This window comes from Tursiops truncatus, chromosome 14 (genome assembly GCF_011762595.2).
Source record: "Tursiops truncatus isolate mTurTru1 chromosome 14, mTurTru1.mat.Y, whole genome shotgun sequence".
Lineage (NCBI taxonomy): Eukaryota > Metazoa > Chordata > Mammalia > Artiodactyla > Delphinidae > Tursiops > Tursiops truncatus.
The window spans coordinates 75180543-75205093 of NC_047047.1; the positions used below are offsets into that span (position 1 = coordinate 75180543).

The 24551-nt window shown below is 38.3% G+C and overlaps 1 protein-coding gene and 1 non-coding gene across 2 annotated transcripts; both read left to right on the forward strand.

The window, feature by feature from the left end:
• The first annotated feature begins 2907 nt into the window (after positions 1–2907).
• NT5C1B (5'-nucleotidase, cytosolic IB) lies at positions 2908–24537 on the forward strand. The gene is given in 14 exon segments (XM_033838212.2): positions 2908–2988; positions 5066–5096; positions 5099–5157; positions 6277–6415; positions 7732–7868; positions 7871–8105; positions 8108–8205; positions 8508–8675; positions 9807–9936; positions 12497–12619; positions 13003–13046; positions 13048–13188; positions 24206–24359; positions 24362–24537. Coding segments are annotated over 14 exon segments (1668 nt in total). The 5' UTR covers positions 2908–2955.
• Positions 9332–9438, forward strand: LOC117307995 (U6 spliceosomal RNA). Its single transcript, XR_004521936.1, has one exon. It is a non-coding gene; the product is annotated as a U6 spliceosomal RNA (small nuclear RNA).
• Positions 24538–24551: the final 14 nt, after the last annotated feature.

Sequence of the window (24551 nt, forward strand, 5' to 3'; positions counted from 1 at the left end):
GTTAACTGTATTAAAGTTTCCAAAATAGTCTTGACTGGAAATATCATTAGACCACATATTCTCATTTTCAATCTGACAGTCTAGTTATGCCATAATAGCATGTCTACTTGGTAAGGCATCGATGATAACATCAAAGCAATGCTTTTTGCAAAATTCTTTGTTCATAATTCACTAAGACAAAATGATAATGAACATATCTATTATTGCTATGCACGTTACTATATTACCTATAATCCTTACATCCTTCCTGACAGGTAGATGTTACTATTCCGATTTTGAGGGCAACAAAACTGAAATTTGAATGGAGTAAGTGGTCCAAATACATTGATTAGCAGAGGTAGAATTTGAGTGAATGAGGTATCATTTATTGAGGCGACAAACACTGAGCAGAAAGCAGGTTTTAGGATTGAAATCAAGAGTTCTGATTTGGATATGCCAATTTGGAGAGGCTACTGATCACCCAACTATATTTTTTAATGTACTAATCATTATGGACAGAAAAATTTTGTACTAAGGAACTTGTACTTTAGCTAACGAAAGGAGATACTCGAGAAAATATTATTTACAATAGCAAAAACTTGGAGATCCCCCAAGCATTCAATAGTAGGGAAATACATAAATTGTAGTGTACACACTCTAGAACATTTTGGAGTCATTAAATTTATGATTATTCAAACCAAGTGAACTGGGAGTTACACCACCAGCTCCCCTAGTTTTCAGGCCTTCAGACTCAGAGTAAATTACACCATTGGCTTTCCTGGTTCTCCAGCTTGCAGACAGTATACTGTGGGACTTCTCAGCCTCCACGATCACATAAGCCAGTTCCCATAATAAATCTCCTCGTATATATCTATATATATATATCCTATTGGTTCTATTTCTCTGGAGCATGCTGACTAATACAGCTGCCTACATATATGTGTAGTTTTCCATGCTCAGTAACAGAGCTAAGACTCAGAATATAATAAAGGAAAACAAATTAGAAAATCTGAAAGAAAAACAAATAATTTTTTTATCACCCTTAGCGCTCAAAACAAAACAATATATTTACATATTGATACATAAAATAATTTGAAACACTCATTATGCTCATATTCTATTCTGGATGGTATGCTATGGGAAAAGAACAATAATCAAGGAACTTATTGAATATATGGATGCAGAGTTACATAGAAGAGACATGGAAGGGAGCAGAAGCAAAAGCAGACCTTAGGTATAGGCTAGAGGACTGGTCAAAAACCAGAGACTTTTCCAGTCCCTCCTCTCTGCAAAATCCTCCTCCTGTGTTTTGCAGAACACAAGCTGAGACTCACAGCTTTTGTTCCTAACTGCTATTCTAATGCCTGCCCCTTCTCAGCCTGCCCTCCCTGTTCTGTCTGTGCCACTAAGACTACAGAGTTTAGGAAATGGGAAGAATCACCACACTGACATTTGATTGGTTATACATGGACATGAATAAGAAATAGTTCTAAACTTCTGTTCCTACAACTAGATTGCAGTGTAGATTAAATCAGTTAAAGATTTTTTTTTTTCAATTTTAACTTTGTAGTATAGCTGTAGCAAAATTATCAGTAAAAGTAATAACTAATATTTGTTAATCACTTATGAATGCCAATCACTGTCTTAAATACTTTTATTTCAACCATCACAACTACCATCTGATGTTGATACCATCGTTATTTCCATTTTCTAAATGAGGAAATTGAGATTTAGGACAATTAAACAACTTGTCTGGGATCACAGTGAGACATGGGGGGTGGGTGAAGGATTCAAACCCAAGCAGTCTAACCTGGAGCATATGTATTTAACTATCTAGAAGATCCTTTGGAGAACTTTGATTAAAGCTGTCAAAAACTTCTGATATTGGGCTTCCCTGGTGGCGCAGTGGTTGAGAGTCCGCCTGCCAATGCAGGGGACACGGGTTCGTGCCCTGGTCCGGGAAGATCCCACATGCCTTGGAGTGGCTGGGCCCGTGAGCCTGTGCGTCCAGGGCCTGTGCTCCACGACGGGAGAGGCCACAACAGTAAGAGGCCTGCGTACCACACACACACACACACAAAAAAAAAAAAAAAAAAAAAAAAAAAACTTCTGATATTCAAACTAAGTCGTCAACTCCCATGAAGAGAGGGCAGAAATCTGTCTCAGTCCATGATGGTTTGACAAAATCAGGCTGGCATGACACATGTCTCTTACCTAAAATCAGAACCATAAGTGAAGAACATTATTGGATGTTATAAACCAGAGTCAGGGACTGGATTTTACATATTCTTCTCTGTGTGTATACAAGAGGGACAGATTGTGTTTAAGAACGTTTAAAGATGGGGCAAGCACCAGGAAAAACAGTGCAAGTATCATTCTGCCACACTATGTTTAGCCACATTAAGTGCTTTGACTTAATAAATGGAAATGGCCTTCCTCTTGTGAAAGAAACACCAAACACTAAAGCTAAACTCAAGTCTAAACTCTGTGTCTAGAACAAGATCTCAGCTGTAAAAAGTCTCCAGATTTTCAGAAAGTTCTCCAAAATCTGTCAGGATAAACAATAATAAATGCTCGGGTCCACAAATGAGTTTGCCATTCATTTTGGCAGTACCAGAAAGTGTACAGCCACAAATGGAATTGATACAATAAGTAACTTACTAACGTTAAAGAGATTTAAAAAGAAGGAAGCAGTAATACTGATGTTGCTACATATTAAACATTTGAACACTGTTTAGACATTGATTCCTAAAAACCCAGACAATGGTTATGAGTGGATGCACACAAATAATACTATCTCTTTTTATTTTTTAAGTCACATATTCAGAGAGTCAGTTAGTTACTATGGAATCACATGTGATGTCATAAATTTGACATTCTAAATGCAGACCTAGACTGAGCAACAGAAACAACAGGAAATGGAGCTGGGGAGAGGAAAACCTGCATAACAACAAAAGAATTTCAATAGTTAAAGAAATGAGTCAAACATCTCTGAAACAGAAAAAGAAGGTCAGTGAATTCAATGTCCTAGAATCTTGCCAAAGAACTGAGGAAATGTAGATATCAGTCCCTCGTTTGCCTCTGGAAATGCTCTGCAGCAATCAAATTTAGATGATGATCACACACAGAGGCAAAAGGAGAAGTGAAGAACATGAAGAGCGGAGAAAAAGGAGATTAAATCATGTGGTATAAGTCCATCCAATAAGTCAGCACTTATTGAGCAAATGCTCATATGTTAGTGGTAAGAGGCGAAAACACAGTTGCTATATTTGAAGAATGCACAACCTAGTAGGAAAGAGAATACATAAACAAAGTACAATTCAGTACTCAGTAAAAGTATGTACAAAAGACACAGGCAACACAGAGGGATGTTTAATACTGGGAACTTCTCCCAGGTCGTGCTGAGCTTGGTTCTGAAGAACACTGAAGGGAAAAGGAGGTTATAAGATATAAGGGTGGTATATAGACAAATACAAGTCATTTGGCAAAAACAGAACATAGAGATAGAGTGTAGCGTGGAGGGCACACAAGTTGGAGGTAGACAGGATACATCATGAGACTCCTGGGTCTCTCTAACCAAGCGAATGAAGAGTGTATCCAGAAATGAAGCATAAGCAGATTTATATTTTATAAATATCACCCTAAATAAATGGGGTAGATGGATCTAGAAGTTGAGAGGATTTAAGGCCATGAAATCTGGTCAAAAGCCACATTCTAAGAATGCAGACCCATAACGATCTGAGGCCTGGAACAGGAACGGAGAAGAGGGACTAGATTTAAAATGCAGACCCATAACGATCTGAGGCCTGGAACAGGAACGGAGAAGAGGGACTAGATTTAAAATGCAGACCCATAACGATCTGAGGCCTGGAACAGGAACGGAGAGGAGGAACTAGATTTAAAATGCAGACCCATAACAATCTGAAGCCTGGAACAGGAACGGAGAAGAGAGACTAGATTTAAAACGCAGACCCATAATGATCTGAGGCCTGGAACAGGAACGGAGAAGAGGGACTAGATTTAAAATGCAGACCCATAACGATCTGAGGCCTGGAACAGAAATGGAGAAGAGGGACTAGATTTAAAATATCTTTTGGAGTAAGCGACTGGACTTCATGGTGATAGTGTTGAGGGGGTTGATGGAAAGATTTTAGGACTAGTTCTAGGATTATACAGCTATGCCATTCTCTTCAGACATAGACTCAGTCACTCAACTAACATCAACTAGATTTTTCCTAGGTTCAAGGCACACAGCATAAAGAGATTAACAGACTGCCCCTGAGCACTTTGGTCTATGCTAGAAGTTGAGCTCCTTAAACAGATAAATAACACTAATCTTGATTGCATTACAGCTACTGAATTGGCAGGAAACAATAGAAACACTGCTCTAATACAACAGTATTTCCTGCAGTTGAAAATGAAAACAAATATTTGAATAGATGTCCATGAAATAAGCCATTTTCTTCTGCTCCCCTACATGGTCTTCCCTATTAGTTCGTTAATAAGAGACCTCTTTTCACTCTTGATGCTATGAATAGTTAGAGAACATGAATAGAAGACATGCCTGTTGACTGATCTGTACAGGATTAAAGTGCTTGATTTAAAAAATCTATTATTGATGAGGCTCAGATCGACAGAAAATTGGTTTATGAATAAAACAAACAAGAGAAGTTTCAGTTCTACATGGCAAATGAAAAAGTTCCATAAGTAGCAATCTTCAGAGTAACAGAGAAAAGAAGTTGTTCTGCGTGAGCAGCTTCACATTTAACTCCAAGTCCTGCTGACCCCTGGGAAATTCTCCCACAGCATTTCCCATGTTACCATTTTGTAAATGATAAATGCTTCATGTCTCAAATCTATAAACCAACAAATTTCTATATTAAAAATCTGTTTGTATAGTTGTCTGATATATGTTCTTTTTACTCATGCTTGTTAGAACAGAGGAAAAATAATATCTATAATTTATATTTTTGATAGTGGCAAAGAGACAAATTCTAACTTTCATTTATCCTTTGATTCCCCAAACCCAAGGTTTCTAATGCCCCGAGATGAAAAATTAATAAACATTCTTTGTTTCCATATTAAGAATGAGACTGGACCGAGGTACTCAAAAGACAGCCAGAAGTAGACAAATCTAGAAAGGATTCTGAGAAATCAGGAGTTCGTCTGAGCACTCAGGTGAGCTGACCTCTTCAGAGTTGGTGAGAGAATTAAAGAGCAGACAGCATAATAAAAAAATACTAGCGGGCAGGGGAGCTTGGGGAGAAAAGACTGAGCTATCAAGATTTGTATTAAGGAATACCTAACGTCCTCGTGGCAAGGTTAAGAAAATACTAGAAGAAGCTGGCCCCTGCCTACCCATCCAGCACACATCCCAATGTTCATGCAGAATAAATGGCGTAGAAACCTCTGCTCAGCCTGTGGGAGGAGACTGGCCTTTGTTCAAATCAGGGAGGGAAGGGGAGTCTGGCCATCGCATTGACCATCTTCTGCACCATCTTTCAGATGAGGCATGCAGTCATACCGCATCACTCGCTGAGATGCTGCCCCATGCGGGGTCACTCGTCGTGTAGACGCTGCCTTTGTGCAGCTGAGGGAAAAGTGCTTCTTGGCCCCTGCTGCACGATACGTGTTTATATTCACATGTGCCTGTTGTGGGAGCAGGGCTAGCAGATCACTGTGATCAGAGTGAGCCGAGACCAAACTACTGACTTTGGAGGGGAGCTACAGGCAATCCGGGTGAGGGGAAGGATACGGGGATGGAAACTTCCACTTGCCTCTCCATGGTCTCCTCCATCCTGCTCCTCCCAAAGGCAGTGCTAGAGGGCGCTATTCCCTCTTCTGCAGCTGCCTGGGAGCCCCGCTACAGCCTTGTTGAGGTACCAGTGGCCTTCATCTTTGTAATCTGGTCAAAAATGTTGGGTATGTCTTTTAGGCATCTGCTAACAAGCTTATCCTTAAGGGCGGAAGTGGGGAAAAGGGAGGAAAAAGGCTCAACTCTGCTAAGTTCCGCATAAGAGGAGTCACAGGTGAAAACCTATGAGATATCAGGCTTGTTTCTTGGTTTTGGATGCTCTTCCAGGTAGATTCCCACTTTATTGCTCCTCACAGAAGTTAGGATTGGGCCAGAGCTAGAATAATACACAAGGGCCAGGACTGAATTACACGTCATAGAGGGCAGGGGCCTTCTCACTGATCACTGCTATATTTGGCTTGCCATGGCTGTTTCGTAAGCATATGTGTGGGAGGACTCGGTGGTGGGGTATTACACTCCTGGGTCTCTTCTCTCCTTGAAAGGGATCACGAGAATTAACCTTGCTGAAGACAGACTCTTGAGGGTACCTAGTGAGAAATCAGTGGTCTCGAACTTCACGGAGCCCATCCACCAGAGCTCCATCAGGAGGTGAGTCCAGAAGCAAGAACACAAGTCTTAAGGAAGAGATGGGAATGAAAGGGAAGAGTACACGCCATAAGAATAATAATAATAACATAGATCGATGCTTTCCATGTGCCAGGCCCTGTTCCGTGTACTTTATATCTTTTAGCTAACTTAGCCCTCACAGACTCCCACCCCCATCAATCCCCAGAGTAAGAAAACCGAAACACAGAGTAACTTCCCTAAGATTTCACACTAGTAAGGCTCATAGAGCTAGATTAAAACCTAGGATCTCTAGGTCTATAAACTGCACATTGAATGATTAAACTCCATGGTTTCTCCTTCCTTCCTTCACACATTCAAAAACTATTCATTGAGTACCCAAGACTCAGAAGAGGGGGTGAAAATGTCAACAAAGGAGATAAACTGTTGAAGAGTATTAGGTTGTGTGATGCTTTGAGCCCTTAACTAGGCCTAGTCACATAAGAAGAAAAAGTTTGTTGTGAGAATTAGTTTTTGGATGCAGAGTGTGACACAGGCCCAGACACTGGGAGAACCAATCCATCTGTCTCTGTGAGGACTGGCTCAATAATCTAACCAAGAACATGCCCTTTGAAACGTGTGAAATAATCACAAAAACTGGAATAATATATGGATGCTTAATAATCTATCTCATACCTTAGTGCAGGAGTCCTTTCTCTAGAATGACTAGAACCAGTTCCTATTTAGGAAGATGATTCTCTCCAACTGAGCTTCACTGGCACAAGAAGTTCTGAAGGTGATGGGGAGACACTTGATTCTCCAGCCTACTGACCTTCCCAGCACTCACTGCATTAATCACAGAGCAAATGTGGAGACGGATGCCCCTGAGGTGCTTTACAGAGCCTTCTGGTGGGAACTTCTGGTCTAGCTGCTCATCAAGTTAACTGGAGGTCACAGATGGAGGCAGTGGCAAGCAAGGTCCCTTCCTCAAGCCTTCTGTCCTACCTGAAGGTCTCTGACTGAGCAGGTATATGTGAAGAAAGTGACAGAACTTTGCAAACTATGTGCCAGCTACCTAGGGGCAAGGAAGAGGACCTCTACCCTATCTACTCCAAAAGAAAAAAAAAAAGTGTGAGGTGCTGATGGAACAACTGGGGGGAAATGAAAGCAGTCTGTCTCTGGGTCCATGTAACAGAAATGTCTAATATATGGAGCCTTGAAACGTCTGAGCCCCTTTAAGCCCTACTTAAAGGAGCTGAGATGAACCAGGATTCACCTAAGAGCTGGGAATGGAACACAGAGAAGGGGACAGCTCCTTGACCCCGGCTGGGCAGAGGTGAGGACGGGGACCCTAGGCGGGCATCTAACTCAGAAGCCCACTTTCTTGCTCCAGTCCCCCAGTAGCTCCAAGACCTCCCGGACTTCATTCACCTCCCCTAGCCATCAAGAGTCACCAAAGCCGCTGTCAGCGCAGCGCTCGCCACCCACACCAACCATGCCGCTCGACTCACGTTCTTCCACGACCCCGGAGGTCCAGCTCCAGACGGGTCCCGGCGCAGCACCAAGATGGCTGAGAATTCCGACGCCTGGTCTCCCGGCCTGGGGCGGGAAATCCTAGCGGGCCAGTACACACGAGAGTTGCGGGACTCGCGAGATTCCAGGGACACGCACCAGCGGGAATATCCGCGCACGCCCCCCACTGAAAGGAAATCCTATGCCCAGCGCAGGGCTCTCTACCCGTCACGGCTGGATCAAGACTGTATGCCTGACCCAGGCAACGAGAGGAAGAGGCGGACGAGGACGATGCCTACTGGGCATCCGTGAGAACACTGTACGAGAAGTCACCGAGCTGCTCGCGCCCCAGGCCGGTGAGCAGGGCCCGCCTCCGCTGGTACCCGGGTTGCCGCTCCACGCAGCCCCGCATCCGGACCTCTCTCAGCCTCCCTCCTGTCCATGGTATAGGGAAGTTCACCCAGCCCCCTGCTTCTCCTCCCTGAACCTACCCCTTGGCACAGTAGCCCCCAGAACCCAGCCCTTGGCTGTCTCCAGCATCCCAGTCCTCCAAGCCGGGACCCAAGTGTTTCCTTCCCACCCTGCCCTGGGATGAGGCCCATTCCTGATCCCTTTAGGTCTGTGTGACTCGTCCTCCTGTCGGTGCCCCTCTCTGCAGCCCAAACCCAAGCATGCCATCACCATCGCTGTGTCATCCCGTGCGCTCTTCAACATGGTGGACGGCAGGAAAATCTACAAGGAAGAGGGTCTGGAAAAGTACATGGAGTATCAGCTTTTCAATGAGAATGTCGTGCTGGCCCCAGGGCCGGCCTTCCACTTTGTCAAGGTACTCTGCAAAGCTGTCTTCGGCCTTCCAGGACTCTGGATGGCAGGGAAGGACTCATGCTAATCCCTGGATCTCATCCAGGTTTCCTTATAATTCCTAATCCACCCTTGTCATTCTTGCCTTTTTTAAGTCTACCCCAGGTCAGTTTATATTTTCACAGAAGCTTCCACACTGTTGAGGGAGGGACTGCAGCCCTAGATTTGGAATGCTGAGCTTTCCCTAAGTGGAGTCCAAATTCTGAGACCTGTAACAGAAACTTTTGTCCTCTCCATAGAAGGAGCAGTAACCAGAAGCAATAATGAGTTTATGATTCCAAGCAGTAGAAATAAAACACCTCATTCAAATAAGATTAAATTCACTTTCGCTGCTTTTGCCCCAAACACAGCATATTAAGAAACTCAAGATGCTCTTGGCACTTAGGGGCATGACTTTAATAGAGAAAGTAAGGTTCTTGGAACTTACACTGAAATGTATAGCACTTATAGCTCTGATCCCCTATATAACTTATACAAATATTACACAATGACATCATAACCAGGCAGAAACAAATGACACCTCCACGTGTTGTAAGTAGAAAGTAGTTATGAGGCATAGTGGAAGCATGAGAGGAAACCACAAACCTATTCTAAAGACTCATGTTTTAAAAAATACACAAAATGCTCACTTTGGCAGCACATGTGCTAAAACTGGAACAACACAGAGACCATTAGCATGGCCTCTGCACAAGGATAACATGAAAATTCTTGAAGCAGCCTATACTTTTCACAATAAAAAATAATCATCAGATCAAGAAAGGCAGGTTTTATGAATCAAAAACAAAAATAGACAAACCATGGAAGGGTTAGCCTGATCCTATCTATGTACCTCACAGAAATAATTCTAGTAAACCAAATGTTGTAACAATTTTCAACAAACGTTACCCATCTTTCAGTAAACATTAACTGAGGTCCTATGTATGGGAGGCTGAAAATACTGAAATGAATGGCATAACCCTGACTTAAAGGAGCCACAGTCTCTCAGTGAAGAGTCTTCAGGGCTTGAATTGGACACCTATGGGATCCTTTCTATCCAGACCCCCAGTGCCCACTTTGCCTGGCCCTCTTTACACACATTTGTGTTTGTAACCTTCAGGCACTGCAGCACGTCAATGCTAGACTCCGTGAGCTGTATCCTGATGAACAGGACTTATTTGATATTGTTCTGATGACTAATAACCATGCCCAAGTGGGAGTGCGGCTTATAAACAGCGTCAATCACTATGGTAAGTAAAATAAATACCGTGTGGAAGAACAGCTCGCTGCTCTGGAAGAGAGAAGCCATGTTATTTTGCTCACTGTGGCCTAACTAATGCAGTGTCTGATAGTGACACCCCCTTCTGCGTGAGGAATGTTTATTTGCCTATGTCAGAACAAGAGAGGCCATGTTCATTTTTAACTTCAGCACAGAGTTGGGCCCAAAGCTCTGGACTTAACTTGTCAAGTGTGAATTTCAAAGTCTTAATCCCAGGTCCTGCAATATATTTCTCTGTTTTATGTTTTTCACTTCTGAACTTGACTTCAAGGAGCCGTCAACCCAGGGCTTTCTCTGTGTGATCAGACTTCCTGCTCACCACAGACACATGTTAAAGGTTTAAAGGTTTTTACCTTTCCTTTCCACTCTTAACATCTGACTCGCCCCGGCTGCTCTCCCCACACATCAAATTCATACTCATCCCAGCAAACCTGTCTTTATTCCTTTACAGGGAAAATTGGTTTGACACTAGTCTCTTCATAGCATTTCCATTAGTGTGTTGGTGACTTTAAGGGGATGTCCCCATTTTTCCTCTTATGAATTTACCTGACTTCTTATGTGAGGACCTTTAGCCCATTTTCTAAGTGACATATCCAGTCTTAAGGGTATGTCAAGTCAAAATAAGGTTTAAATTTGGCATATTTAACTTCTAGGCTTAAATTAGGCATATTTATAAATAATCACTATCTATTACAAGTTATAAGTTTTATATTATATCATCCTAATTATAAGGCCAACGTCTTACTGATACACAGTTGAAAATATGTTTACCTTTCAAAAACGCAGTCTTCACAGTATTATGCTATGAAAAGAGAGAATATATATAAAAGCGTTGGCAGAGGTGAGTGGTGTAATCACTCAATAAAGGACAGCTATTATTTTTACAAGACAGCCTTATTTGATTTAGTAGGTGATGTAAGTCTACCTATCCCTCACCACACTAAGCCCATTGAGCTTAGTAGCATGAGAAATTCTACTTATTTACATACTAATACTGTTAATGAACAGATAAAGCCCAATCTTGCACAGCCTTGCTCATGGAATAACAACTTTTCACCTGAAGAGGTTAGTTACCTTCTCTCGGGGCTGAAGGCAGTTTGTATCTCCCTTCGCTGTGGTCTTTTCTATATTATAATTATCTGTCTACATGCCTGGCTCCTTAGTGAATTGTGATCTCCTTGAGAAGAGGGACGATGTTTTCACCATTTCTGAAGTCCCCAGTACCACCAAATAATTTCTGATCATTAAATTAATATTATTTAAGGATTTGTAGAGTACACTTTTATGCCACTTATGCCCAATGTTGGTTTAAGTGAAAAAGTGAGAGTATTTCGTCCATACCACGGCAAACACTTCCACTTCAGCTGTGGATAGATCCTATCCACTCTCTTGGTCCATGCAGATGATAAACAACTGACTAGCTGGCTCAGCAACAACTGGCTCAAAATTCTGCTTTATGTCATCTGCAGCTGCCCAGTTTTATCATATATCCAAAAACACTTTGAATGGGTACATCGCTTATATACTTAATGTTATACCTTAGTTATTCTCACATCATTGGAACCATGGTTTGCTTTTATAAATAATCCTGTGCTGAGACCTTTCTACATAAATCTTTATCAGAGTTTCAGATTATTCCCTTAGGATAAACTCTTTAAAAAAGGAATCCTAGGGCTTCCCTGGTGGCGCAGTGGTTGAGAGTCCGCCTGCCGATGCAGGGGACACGGGTTCGTGCTCCGGTCCGGGAAGATCCCACATGCCGCGGAGCAGCTGGGCCCGTGAACCATGGCCGCTGAGCCTGCGCATCCGGAGCTTAAAAGCTATCAATACTTGTATCAATAAATATCAAATTACTTTCTAGACAGCTTGTACCAATTTACACTTTCATCCATAGTGTATGTAAGTGCCTATTTTACAAACCTCTCACCAACATCTAGTGGGTTTTTTTAACTGTTGTTGATTTGAAAGGCATTTAATGGTATATTAATGTCAGTCTGCTAATGATTGCATTTAAAATTTCAAGTCAAGAGAGACAATTTCAGACCTTCTGTTGTTGTTTTGGGGAAATAGTTTAAATGCTATCACTACTTGCTATTACTATTGTATTGTTACTAAAGAAATACTAAAATGGTACTTAAAAACAGAGCCACATCTTAACTGGCCCTCTCAACACGTGAGGATGCTGTAGCTAAAGGAAAAGTGCGCTGTTCTAGTCTAGACAAGAGTCAATGTGAAGCACTGGGCTTAGACAGTCTTTATGTCTCCATTTCCTTTTCTGTAACGAGGACAATAATGCCTGCCATAACAGCTGTGTGAGAGTAAACTAGCATGGCCTATCTGGATATACTTCATAAACCATCATGCACCGTTATATAAAATAGCCGAGACATTTTTCAATATTGGTACTACAAAGGTAGTTCTAAAACTGCAGTAGGCACTCATTTATTCCTAAGGTAACTTTCACTTGCATTTCCAGTAAGTATATTGTCTTTAGTCTCTGACATAACAAAGTCTTTCTTGCCCGATAATAGGATTACTAATTGACCGGTTCTGTCTGACTGGTGGAAAAAGCCCCATTGGCTATTTGAAGGCATATCTTACCAACTTGTATCTTTCTGCGGATTCTGAAAAAGTACAAGAAGCAATACAAGAAGGTATTACTTGGTTTCCTCTCTCTAGTTAATAAAGAGGTCTGCACTAGTGTTTCATTCCATTGGCCTTCACGTATGATTATGTGGTTTACGTCGTCGTTGGGTTTTCTGCTAAGGTGTTTCCACAAGTGGCAGCCCTTAAGTTTGTCTTTTAGAGCTTTCACCTTCATGGAGGTGGACATCTTCAGTGATTATCCTACACCCATTTTACACTTTCCCATCCCTTATAGAAACGGAGGCAGTACAAAGATGACTGTTTCGAGATGTGTGGTTGTGAAGAAGAGTTGTGTTGTCAGGTAATAGTGAGAGAGGAAATTCGAGGTCTGGGAAGACACTAAAACATATGGTCCTAAGAAGAGTATTAATTAATTCCAACGGTCTTCCAGGGATCGCCTCTGCAACAATGTTTGATGGAGCCAAAGACATGGCTTTACTGTGACACACAGCTCCGTGTGGCCTTTGATGGGGATGCCGTCCTCTTTTCTGATGAGTCTGACCATATTACCAAGGAGCACGGGCTGGACAAATTCTTTCAACATGAAGCACTATTTGAGAATAAGCCTCTTGCTCAGGTAGGTTCAATGAGCTCTAATTAATTTTGATCTACTTATTTTCCAATATACCAATATATATATTTCTTCACTGTGATGACTTTTAAAATTTTTTAGGCAGGCCACTCCTCACTTCTTATCCTTTGTAGTTTTCTCCCCTTGTTTCATGAATTCCTCATTTTAAAGCATCTGCTGCCAACTTTTTTTAATTTTAGTGTTCTTTTATCTATCCTTTTGGAGTGTTTCTATGATCTTCTCATGAGAAAGAGTTCATCTCCTCCAAATTATGAGTAACAGAGGTAATACAGCTTACCAGTTAGCCATTTCTACATAATAGTTCTCAAAATAGTAAGGTTATTTCCAATAGGTCAGTAAACATTTGTTGAACCTCTCTGTCCATACCCTTAAACTCCATAAAGGTAGCACTTAATTGAGAAAAATCTGCAAAACTGAGAGTTTAAATTAAATCAAATATTGAGCTCCAAGCAAGTACAAAGTATGAATAATTAAAATTTTAGGTTTTTTGGAATCAATCCATGAACCGAAGTGTTAAAGTCATGGTCTAAAATGAACAAAACCTGCAATTTCTGAACCAAAGGAGATTTGAACATCAAAGTATTCTCCAAAATGAATATGAAATGATGGATCATTCAGTTTTAATCTATGAATCTTACCTAGGCCTTTCTTTTAAATTGGCCTTTTTTTCTCAGCTCTTCTTGAACTTAAGATCTTAAATATCGTTAATTTTATTACATTTATAAAAGTAGGAAGAGACTAATTGAAAGATGAAAGTTTTACTAACTCACCTCACATTACAGCAAGTGATATTTAAATTCTGTGTGTTTTTGTATGTGTATGTTTAACTTCACAGTCCCTTCCTAAATAGCTCCTTTAGAAGTCTTGAGCTCATGTCAAAAAGTTGTTCAGTGTTAACAAAGTTTACTATTGAGAGGAAAACCTTTTGTTATATTTTGCATAAGTCTGCTTTGCTGAAATTTAGAGCCCATTGTACATTAGCCTTTAAGCATTATTAAAATGTTCAAGATCTCTAAAAAAGAGCACTTAAAAAGAAAAAAAAACTTCAGAACAAGAATTATTTCAAGATAATCTTAAAATACCATTTTTTTCATCTCAGGGAAAGAATCCAAATTTCTTTTAGATTCTGTACTTATCAGTTCTTTTCTCCATATTTTAAAGCATTTTTCCCATTACACAGCTTGAAATTGTGAAGTTCAACACTAGATATTGCAGGAATACCCAATGAATTCTTACTAAGCATATTTGTTTTCATAATGTGGTCCTTCTGACAGTGGAAAAATATGCTATTTTTCACATAGAAAGGGTAGGTTTCCTATAAAGACCAGGCTTTGCCAGATGTTTGCACTGATGAGAAGGAAGTTATGAGATATGATTCCTAACCAAGGCTTTCAACTATGTTGGTCATGGGGCTTATGGTTTCGTCATGACAATATCCCAATTGTCTCCAATGGAGGAGATCTGAGAGTCACCAGCAAATGAGACAGCTGGACAGGATTAATTTAGCCACTCTCATTGTAGCTTATAAAGCCTCCCATGTGGTACCATGACAAGTAATGGATGTCTCCTGATTTGATCTCTATCTCATTTCACCATTCTGGGATAGTGATCTGTGTGTGTGTGTGTGTGTGTGTGTGTGTGTGTGTGTGTGTGTGTGTGTGTGTGTGTGTGTGTGTGTGTGTGTGTGTGTGTGTGTGTGTGTTTTAATCAGAATTGTTGAGGTATACTTTATATGTAGTATAATTCATCATTTTTAGTGCACGGTTCTGAGAGTTTTGACAAACATGTGTACAGTCATGAAACCACGATCAAACTCAAAATACTCACAAAATTCCCTTGTGCTTCTTTGTAGTCATCCTAGCCCCCTATCCTCAGGATCTGTCAAACACCAATCTGATTTCTGTCCCTATAGTTTTGCCTTATCCAGGTGTCATATAAATGGAACCCCATAGGATGCAGTCTTTTGAATCTGACTTATTTTACTTAGAATGATGCATTTGCGATTCACCTGTGTCATTCCCTGTATCAGTAGTGCGTTCCTTTTTACTGCTGAGTAGTAGTCTGTTCTATGGATGTACCATATTTTTTCATACATTTACCTATTGGAGGATATTTAGGTCATTTCCAGTTTTTGGCATTTATAAATAAAACTACTTTAAGCATTTGCATACAGGGTTCTGTGTAAACACAAAAATCTCATTTCTCATGGGTAAATACCTCGGGGTAGGATTGCTATGTCACAGGGTAAGTATGCGTTTAACTTTATAGATAGTGCCAAACTATTTCCCAAAGTGGTCACACCACTTTGCATTTCCAATGAAAGATTTTTTGCTCTGCATCCTTGCCAGTATTTGGTAATGTCAGTTGTTTTTCATTTGTTTGTTTGTTTTAAGCTGTTCTGGTGGTTACATAATTGTATCTCATTGTGGCTTTAATTTGCATTACCCTAATGATAGATGATATTGAACATTTTATCAAGTGCTTATTTGCCATCATATTTATTCTTTGGCAAAAATATCTGTTCAGATCTCTTGCTCATGTGAATTGGGTTGTTTTTTATTTCATTATTGAGATTTGAAAGTTGTTTGTATTACAATTCTAGATACAAGTCCTTTATCATATATTTGTTTTGCAAATATTTTCTCTCAGTCTGTCCTTGTCTTTTCACTCTTTTAATATTTTTCAGTGTCCTTCAATGAGCAGAAACTTATAATTTTAATGAAATTCAATTTATCTATTTGTTCTTTCATGAATTGTGCTTGTTATATCATATCTAAGAAATCTTTGCTAACCCAAGGCAAAAATTTCCTCCTATGTTTCTGAACAGAAGTTTTTACAATTTTATGGGGTTTTTTTCAGAATTATTACCTGTTTGAGTTGATGCATTTGTGCAAAGTATTAAGGTTCATTTTTACTACTTATGGATATATCTTGTTTCAGCACTATTTGTGGAAAAGACTGGCTTTCTTTTCCTTTAATACAGGTATCTGTCCTTTTGCCAATATCACACTGTCTTGATTATCATAGTTTTATAGTCAGACTTGAGATCTGGTGGCAGGAGTCCTCCAAATTTGTTATTTTTCAAAATTCTTTTGACATTCTGATTCCTTTGCATTTGCATATAAATTTAAAAATTAGCTTGTCCATTTCTAGAAAAAAATCCTGCTGAAATTTTTATTGTGATTATGTTGAATTTATAGCTTAATCTTGGGAGAATAGATATTTTAACAATATCAAGTTTTTCAGCCTATGGACATAGTATATCTCTCCATTTATTTAGGTCATATTTAATTTCTTTCATCAGTGTTTTGTAGGTTTCAGCATATAGCTATCATATAAAGTTTATTAGATTCATACCTAAGTCTTTAATAACTTTTGATGCTATTATAAATGATGCTTTAAAATTTTTAATTTCTAATTTGTTTATTGCAAATACACAGAACCACAATTTATTTTTGTATTTTGACTTTGTATCCTGCAACTTTGTTAAAATCACTTGTTAGTCATAATAAAATTTGTGTAGATTATTTAAGATTTTCTACATAGACAGTGTGGACTGTGAATAAAAACATGTTTCCAGGGCTTCCCTGGTGGCGCAGTGGTTGAGAGTCCAACTGCCGATGCAGGGGACGTGGGTTCGTGCCCCGGTCCAGGAAGATCCCACGTGCCACGGAGCGGCTGGCCACATGAGCCATGGCCGCTGAGCCTGCGCGTCCGGAGGCTGTGCTCCGCAACGGGAGAGGCCACAACAGTGAGAGGCCCGTGTACCACAAAAAAAAAAAACAAACTTGTTTCCATTCTGTATGTCCTTTATCTTTCTTGCTTTATTACCCTTGCTAGTACATTCAGTACAATGTTCAATAAGCATTATGAGAGTGGACTTCCTTGCCTTATTCCCTGATCTTAGAGGGAGATCATTCAGTCTTTGACTCTTAAATATATTATCTACAGGTTTTCTGCAAGTTATCTACAGGTTTTTTGCAAGATGCCCTTTGTCAGGTTAAGGGAGTTACCTTCTATTCCTGTTTTGTTTTAGAGTTTTATAATAAATCCATGTTGAATTTTGTCATATGTCTTTCCTGTATCTATTGAGAAAAACATGTGGCTTCTCTAGTCTGTTGAAATATAAATTATATTGATGAATTGCATTGCTGGTATAAATTCAACTTGGTTATGTTGTATTATCCTTTTTATATATTGCTGGATCCAATCTGTTAAAATTCAGTTAAAAAAATTTTTTTGCCATTATGTTCTTGAGTGTTCTTTTCTTGTAATATCTTATAGAGTAATGCTGACCTTATAAAATGAGGTGGGTAGTATTTTCTCCCTGTCTATTTTCTGGAAGACTTTGTGTAAAGTTGGTATTATTTCTTCTGTACATATATGGTAGAATTCTCCAGAGAAGCCATCTGGGCTTGGACTTTTCTATTTAGAATGCTTTTAACCAAGAGTTCAGTTATTTTTGATAGATACAGAACTACTGTGCAGATTATCGCTTTCTTCTTTTTCCTCTTCTGGCAGTTTATGAGTTTGTGTCTTTCAAGGAATCTGTCCATTTCAGTTAAGTCACTGAATTAACGAGCATAAATATTCTCTCATATTTTACTATTATGATTTTACTATTTTTAGGAACTTTAGTGATGTAGCCCTTTTCATTCCTGATATTAGTAATATTTGCCTTCTCTCTTTTCTTCCCCCCTTGTGGTCAATCATGCTAGGCTTTAACAATTTTATTTATCTTTTTAATAACCAGCTCTTCCTAAGTTTTAAAGGTGATTTGAGGCTTCTTTTCTATAATAAACATTTAATACTGTAAAATTTCCTCTAAATGCTACTATAGTTGCATCCTACAAATTTAGATAGGTGGTTTGTAATTTTTATTCAATTCAAAGTACTTTTTAATTCCCCGTAACTTTATCTTTGAGTTATTTATAAATGGGTTATTTGTGAAATTAAATTTGGAATTTTTCCAGATACCTTTCTGTTATTAATTCCAAGTAGAATTCTGTTGTAGTCAGATAATATGTTTTCTACGATTTCAACTCTTGAAATTTGTTGAGGATTATTTTATACCCAGAATAAATGGTCTATCTTGGTAAATGTTTCTTGTCTACTTGAAAAGAATGTTTATCCTGCTGTTTTGGGGTTGAATATTCAATAAGTATCAATTAGATTAGGTAAGTTAATAGTGTATTATTCAGGTTATATTGCCCAGGTGTTTAATATTGTCAGTGATTTTCTTTCTATTTCTTCTATCCACTATTGAGGAGGCAGCATTGAAGACTTCAAGTATAATTGAGGATTAATCTCTTACTCCTTTCAATTATATAATTTTTGCTTCATGTATTTCTAATTTCTGTTGTTTGGTACCCAAATGTTTAAGATTATTATATCTTCTTGGCAAATTAATCACCTTTCATTATGCAATGCCCCTCTCTCTGATATTCATACAGCCATTCTAGCTTTTTTTTCTTTTTTGGACTGATGTTTGTATGGTACAACTTTTCTATGTTTTTACTTTTAACCATTTATGTTTTTACATATAAAATATCTCCATATTTAAATTGGTTTTCTTGTAGATATTACATAGTTTCTGTTGTTTTTCTGTACAATCTGACAATCCCTGTGTTTTAATTGCTGTTTTTAGATCTTATTTATTTATTTATTTGCAAGTTGACTAAGTTTTATTACAATCAAATTCTTTCTTTACAATTGGTTTACTCTTTTAATTAATTTTTATTGGAGTATAGTTGCTCTACAATGTTGTGTTACCTTCTACTGCACAGCAAAATGGATCAGCCATACATACATATATCCCCTCCATTTAGGACACTACAGTGCATTAAGTGGAGTTCCCTGTGCTATCCAGTATGTTCCCATCAGTTGTCTATTTTATACATAGTATAGATCATTTATATTTAATGTGATTATTACTTTGTTTGGATCAAAATCTACCATCTTCTTTTTCTATTTGTTTCATCTTTAATTAACTTTAGTTTCTTTTTCCTTTTATTATTTTTGCTTTTGAATTTATTGTGTAGAGTGTATGCTTTTAGGATTCCATTTTATCACCACTATTGATTTATTACTCATTTTAGATTTTACAGTGGTTACCATAGGATTTACAATATACAACATCAATTAATCACAGTCTACTTTCAAACAGTATTATGCCACATCATGTACAGTGTAAGAACCTTACAACAGTATACTCTCAATTCCTCCCTCCCATGTTTTGTGATATTGGCATACGTTTTACTTTCACCTATACTATAAACTCATAATACCTTGCTACTATTGTTTATTTGGGTAGTCAGTTATCTTTAAAGTGAATAAGGAAAAGACAAAAATATGTCTTTTGCATTCATCTTCATTTTAACCATTTCCAAGAATCTTCATTTCTTTGTGTAGATCTAGGTTTCTCCCTGGTATCTTATTCCTTGTGCCAGAAGACCATCTTTTTACATTTCATATAGAAGTGATGTGCTGTTACCAAAGGCTCTTAGTTTTTTTTTTTTTTCCTGAAAAACTCTTTACTCTCCTTCTTTTTTGAAAAATATTTTATTTTGACTGGGTATAGCTTTCTGCATTTACCCTATTTTTATTTCAGCACTTTACAGATACCCATTCATTGTCTTCTGACTTACATAAATTCTGAAAACAAATTGTTTGAGATTCTTATCTTTGGTCCTTTGTAAGTAATGTGTCTACTTTTCTCCGGCTGCCTTCAAGATTTTGCCTTCAAATTTTCTGTATTTCTTTGTGTTTCAGCAGTTTGAATATGGTGTGTGTATATGTATTCCACAGTATTTTAATGCCCTGTTCTTTTTTTCCCCACTATTTTTTTCCCTTTATTTTCAGCTTGAGTAATTTCTACTGACCTATCTTCAAGTTCACTGATTCTTTTCTTAGCTATGTTGGCTGTATTAATGAACCCATTAGAAGCATTCTTCATTTCTGTACCACAATTTTTATTTCTAACATTTCCATTCAACCCTTATCTTTTCCGTCTCTTTGTTGAAATTACTAGTCTACTCATGTATGTCATCCACCTTTTAATACAGTTGTTAAGATATTAATCAGAGTTATTTTCAATTTCCTCTCTTACATTTATGACATTTAGGTCATCACTGCGTCTTCTGTTAATTACTTTCTCTTGAAAGTTAGTTGCTCTTTTAATTTATTTTTATTGTAGTCTCATAAATCTTTAATTAATTTCTAATCATAGTTTGTAGACAGTATAGGCTCTGGTAAATAGTATTTTTGCCTGCTAATAGGCATGGCTCCTCTTCTGCTAGCAATTAGTGTGATTGACTGAATCACCAAATCAGGCATTCGACTAGGTAAGCATTTTGTTGCTGCTGTTGTTACCTTCATTTCATCACAGGCTTCAAATTCCTCTGGTAGGGTACTGGAGGGTTTTTCATAACGTTCCTTCTCCATTTTCAGCTGTAGGCTTTCTCTTTGTGTCCATGCCTCATGGGTGGCATCCACATTGTTACCCTTCTCCCAACTGTTATTGTTTGTCTCTGCCAGCTCAGGTGGTGATGTGAGAGGAAGGGACATTCTCTGTTGTCCCAGGTTAGTCTAAATCTAAGTATGTACCCCCCTAGGTCTTAGGTATGAAGTTATATCATTGATCTCACCTTTCTCCCAGTGATAGGGGTGATATCTAATGGTCTGGGTCTCCTGCCCCTCTCCCAAGGGTGGAGGATTTTTCCTTCCCCTTCCCCCATAGCAGTAGATCTTTACCTGTTCCCTGGGGGTAACAGTGTTTGAAGCCGTTCTTCCAACAGTTTAATACTTTTGTCCCCTAGGAAGTATGGGACAAGGTAGATCTTTAGTCTTTTCTCACAGTGGCAGCTGCTCCTCTCCTCCACGTCTGCATCACCAAGGACTCTATTCTTTCATTTTCCACCCTGTCTGCAGTCCTTCTCATAAGAAACTAGTGAAATCCATAGGAAAAAAAAAATCCTGTAAAACTGTGTGCATTTCTTGTGCCTGTGGCTTCCAGGGTTTCTATGTTCTCTCATTAGCCCATACTTGTCCTTTTCCAATTTGTTTTTAAAAATTACCTGAATTTTTCATACCTGCTTCTATGGCGTCTGGTATATCTTCCTTTAGTGCTCTGTCAAAGATGTGCCAGTTCTTGAATTCCATCTGTCCTTGAAGATTTTTCCATAATTTTTTCCCTTAGGTTTCATGTTAGTCGGTTGCCCTGCAACCTCAGCTCTTTCATGGGCTCAAGAAAAATTATGATGTTTCAGATTATCTGGCTTTTTCTTGTTGTTAGGATAGGAGTAACAGTCTTTCCAGCTTTCTACATCCAAGGCAATCCAAATGTTCTAAATCATAGAACTCCTCAAAAAGGTATTTTCAAGTAACTTTCCTTCATGTTTCTATATTTTTTCTTGATAAATTACATACTTACACTACTGTACAAATATATAAACTGTTAAACATACCCCAAAATAGAAGAAAGAAAGAATGATATGGGTACCTGGTTTGAACATGGCGATATAAACTGACCAGGCCCTATTTATTCTCTTTGAAAATTACTCAAAAGCATCAGGGAGAGCCATGTTCCTCTGTGTTTCAAAATCAAACTGTGAGCAGGGCGGCTTCTGCCAACAGTCACTGCCCCCCACTTTGTTTCTGTGGCCAAAAAAGTAATAACAATAATATGTTACAGTTTTTTTACCTATGTGACTTTTTGTTTTTTTTCTAATATGTGCAGCCTTAGACAAAGCAACATTAAACAAATGATCACATAGATAAGCCATGTTTGTGGAAAATGGTTTCCATGAAGCAGAGAAGAAGGGAGCTTCTGAATTGTGAAAACAAATCAATATTAAAATACTATCCATGACCTTTCCCCAGAATCCCTCTAATTTTTCCAAGGAAAACTAATCTACTTCAGAGATAAGTAATAAAAAGAGAACTAGCACAGAACATATGCAAAGATACTATGAGAAAAAGGCAGACACAGAAGAGCAAAATCTAATAACAGATGAAGAACTCTCACTAGAAACAGTTGCCAAAGTATAGGTAAAAACTGTGACTAAACATTTACTTAAAAGAAAGTTGGGTCATAAAGTGGAAATCCCCCAAATCAGGGAAGAGATAATAAAATGTTAAATGGTAGAACTCTGGAAATAAGCAAATAGAAAAATAATATTTTAGACAGAAAAAAGACAAAAATAGATCCTAGGTAAAGAAAATCCAACATATGCAAAATTAGAATACCTGAAGAAAACACTGAAATTATGTTATGGGGGTAGGAGGATAGGGTTGTGTGTGGTAAATATAAAGATGCAAACATATCAAAATATAAGTCAAGAAAACATCCTGAATTATCAGAATATTTTAATGGATACATTAAACTATTAAAGGTTAAAAACTAAAGGCCACATTATACTATAGGGAAATAGAAGAGAATGATCATCACTGAGACATGCCCTAGTAATATTATTTGACTTCAAAAATAAAGAAATAATTCTTTGGGCACCCTGCACACACAAGTGGGGAAAAGAAAATCAAGCTGTCCTGAGTCTTCTCCACAGCAGCACTCAGTAGCAAAACGCAGTGGAGCCCTACTTATAAGATCATGTGGAGAGGAAATCTAAATCACAGATTCTATATCCAGTCAAAAGCTCATTCAAGTAAAAAGGAAGCAGATCAACAGTTAAGAACATAGTATATTCTCAGGGATTATTATTTCCATAAGATATTCTTGAGAAAACTAATACAAGAGGACACATTTTGGCCAATATGTAGGTGACTACAAACACACAAAGGCACAAATGGGCATAGAATATATTTAACCATAGATCTAAAACTAAAACAACTGCAGGGATTAGAGTGACAGAAGAGAAAGCACATATTATATGCCCTAACAATGTAGAAATTATTTAACTATTAAAAACTGGAAAAATATGGAGGAAAAAGTTATAAGGAAGAGTAGGTGTACTGATATCTTCAGTTACAATAGCTGATCAAAGGATAAAATGTAAAGCTGAGAGACAGAAATATAAGAATCTTTAATAATTCAAATGCAAACACTGAGAAAGATGAAACAGTTAAAATCAAATGATTGAAGAAAAATAGAGGATAAGAGAAAGGTGAAGAAGTACCCTAATTTCATTATTTTTCATTATAAAAAATAATAGATCCTGGATTTAAAAAAATAGAGGTCTGAGGGTACTATAAAAAGTTATAAAGGTAACCAATAGAAGGAAATAATACAAACCTTCCTAAATGTTAGAAGAAACACACATACACACAAGTTCAAATAAAAAAGATAGTGAACAATCTTTTGAAATCTTTAAACGTGAAAAATGAAATCCAAATTGTAATACAGAACCATTATCACATATATTTGTGATATCGATAAATAGAAATGGCCTAAAACTCAGCTTTTGTTTTAAAAATTAAGACTTTCAGATTGTATCGCTTAGGAAAATCCAATTCTATGTTCTGTACTAGAGGTACAGCTAAAAGTAAGTGTTCAGAAAGGTTGAAGATAAAAGTGTGATGATATATAAAGTAACTGTAAATATAGAGAAGACTGGATTCAAGCCAAGAAGGAATTGAACAAGATAAAAAAGTGCACTTTATAACGTTGAAATGTGCAATTCACAAAAAGTAAATCAAAAGAGTAGTGCTTTTGCTGATTAACTGAACTTTCAGAGTATCCCATTTTGCCATGGATAGTTTACGTCTGTTGCCCTGGTTCAACTTTTTATAGAAGCTTCTTTCACTCTTAAAATATCTGTGTTTAGATGATAAATTATATGGCCATCCTATGTTTTACTCTAGGAATGCAAGGATGGTTCCATACAAGGAAATATAATCACATAAATGCAAGGAGTTTCAGCATTGTATCACTGGTCTATACTGCATGTTTCATGCAGTATTATAAGTTCTTATAAACATCTGCTTTTTTAGCGTTCACTTCCTTTGGCTCACTGGATGACAGCTGTGACATATGTTCCTTTTACAGGGTCCCTTGAAAGGCTTTCTGGAAGATTTAGGCAGACTGCAAAAGAAGTTTTATGCCAAAGACGAACGGTTATGTTGCCCTATCAGGACCTACCTGGTTACAGCTAGGAGTGCAGCCAGTTCAGGCGCCCGCGTGCTGAAAACCCTTCGCCGCTGGGTCTAGAGATAGACGAAGCTCTTTTCCTTGCTGGAGCCCCCAAAGGTCCCATCTCGGTGAAGATAAGGCCCCACATCTTCTTTGATGACCACATGTTCCACATTGAAGGGGCACAGAAATTTGGCACCATCACAGCTCATGTACCTTATGGAATTAATCAAAAAGAGAACAATTAGGGATGGGAAGGGGA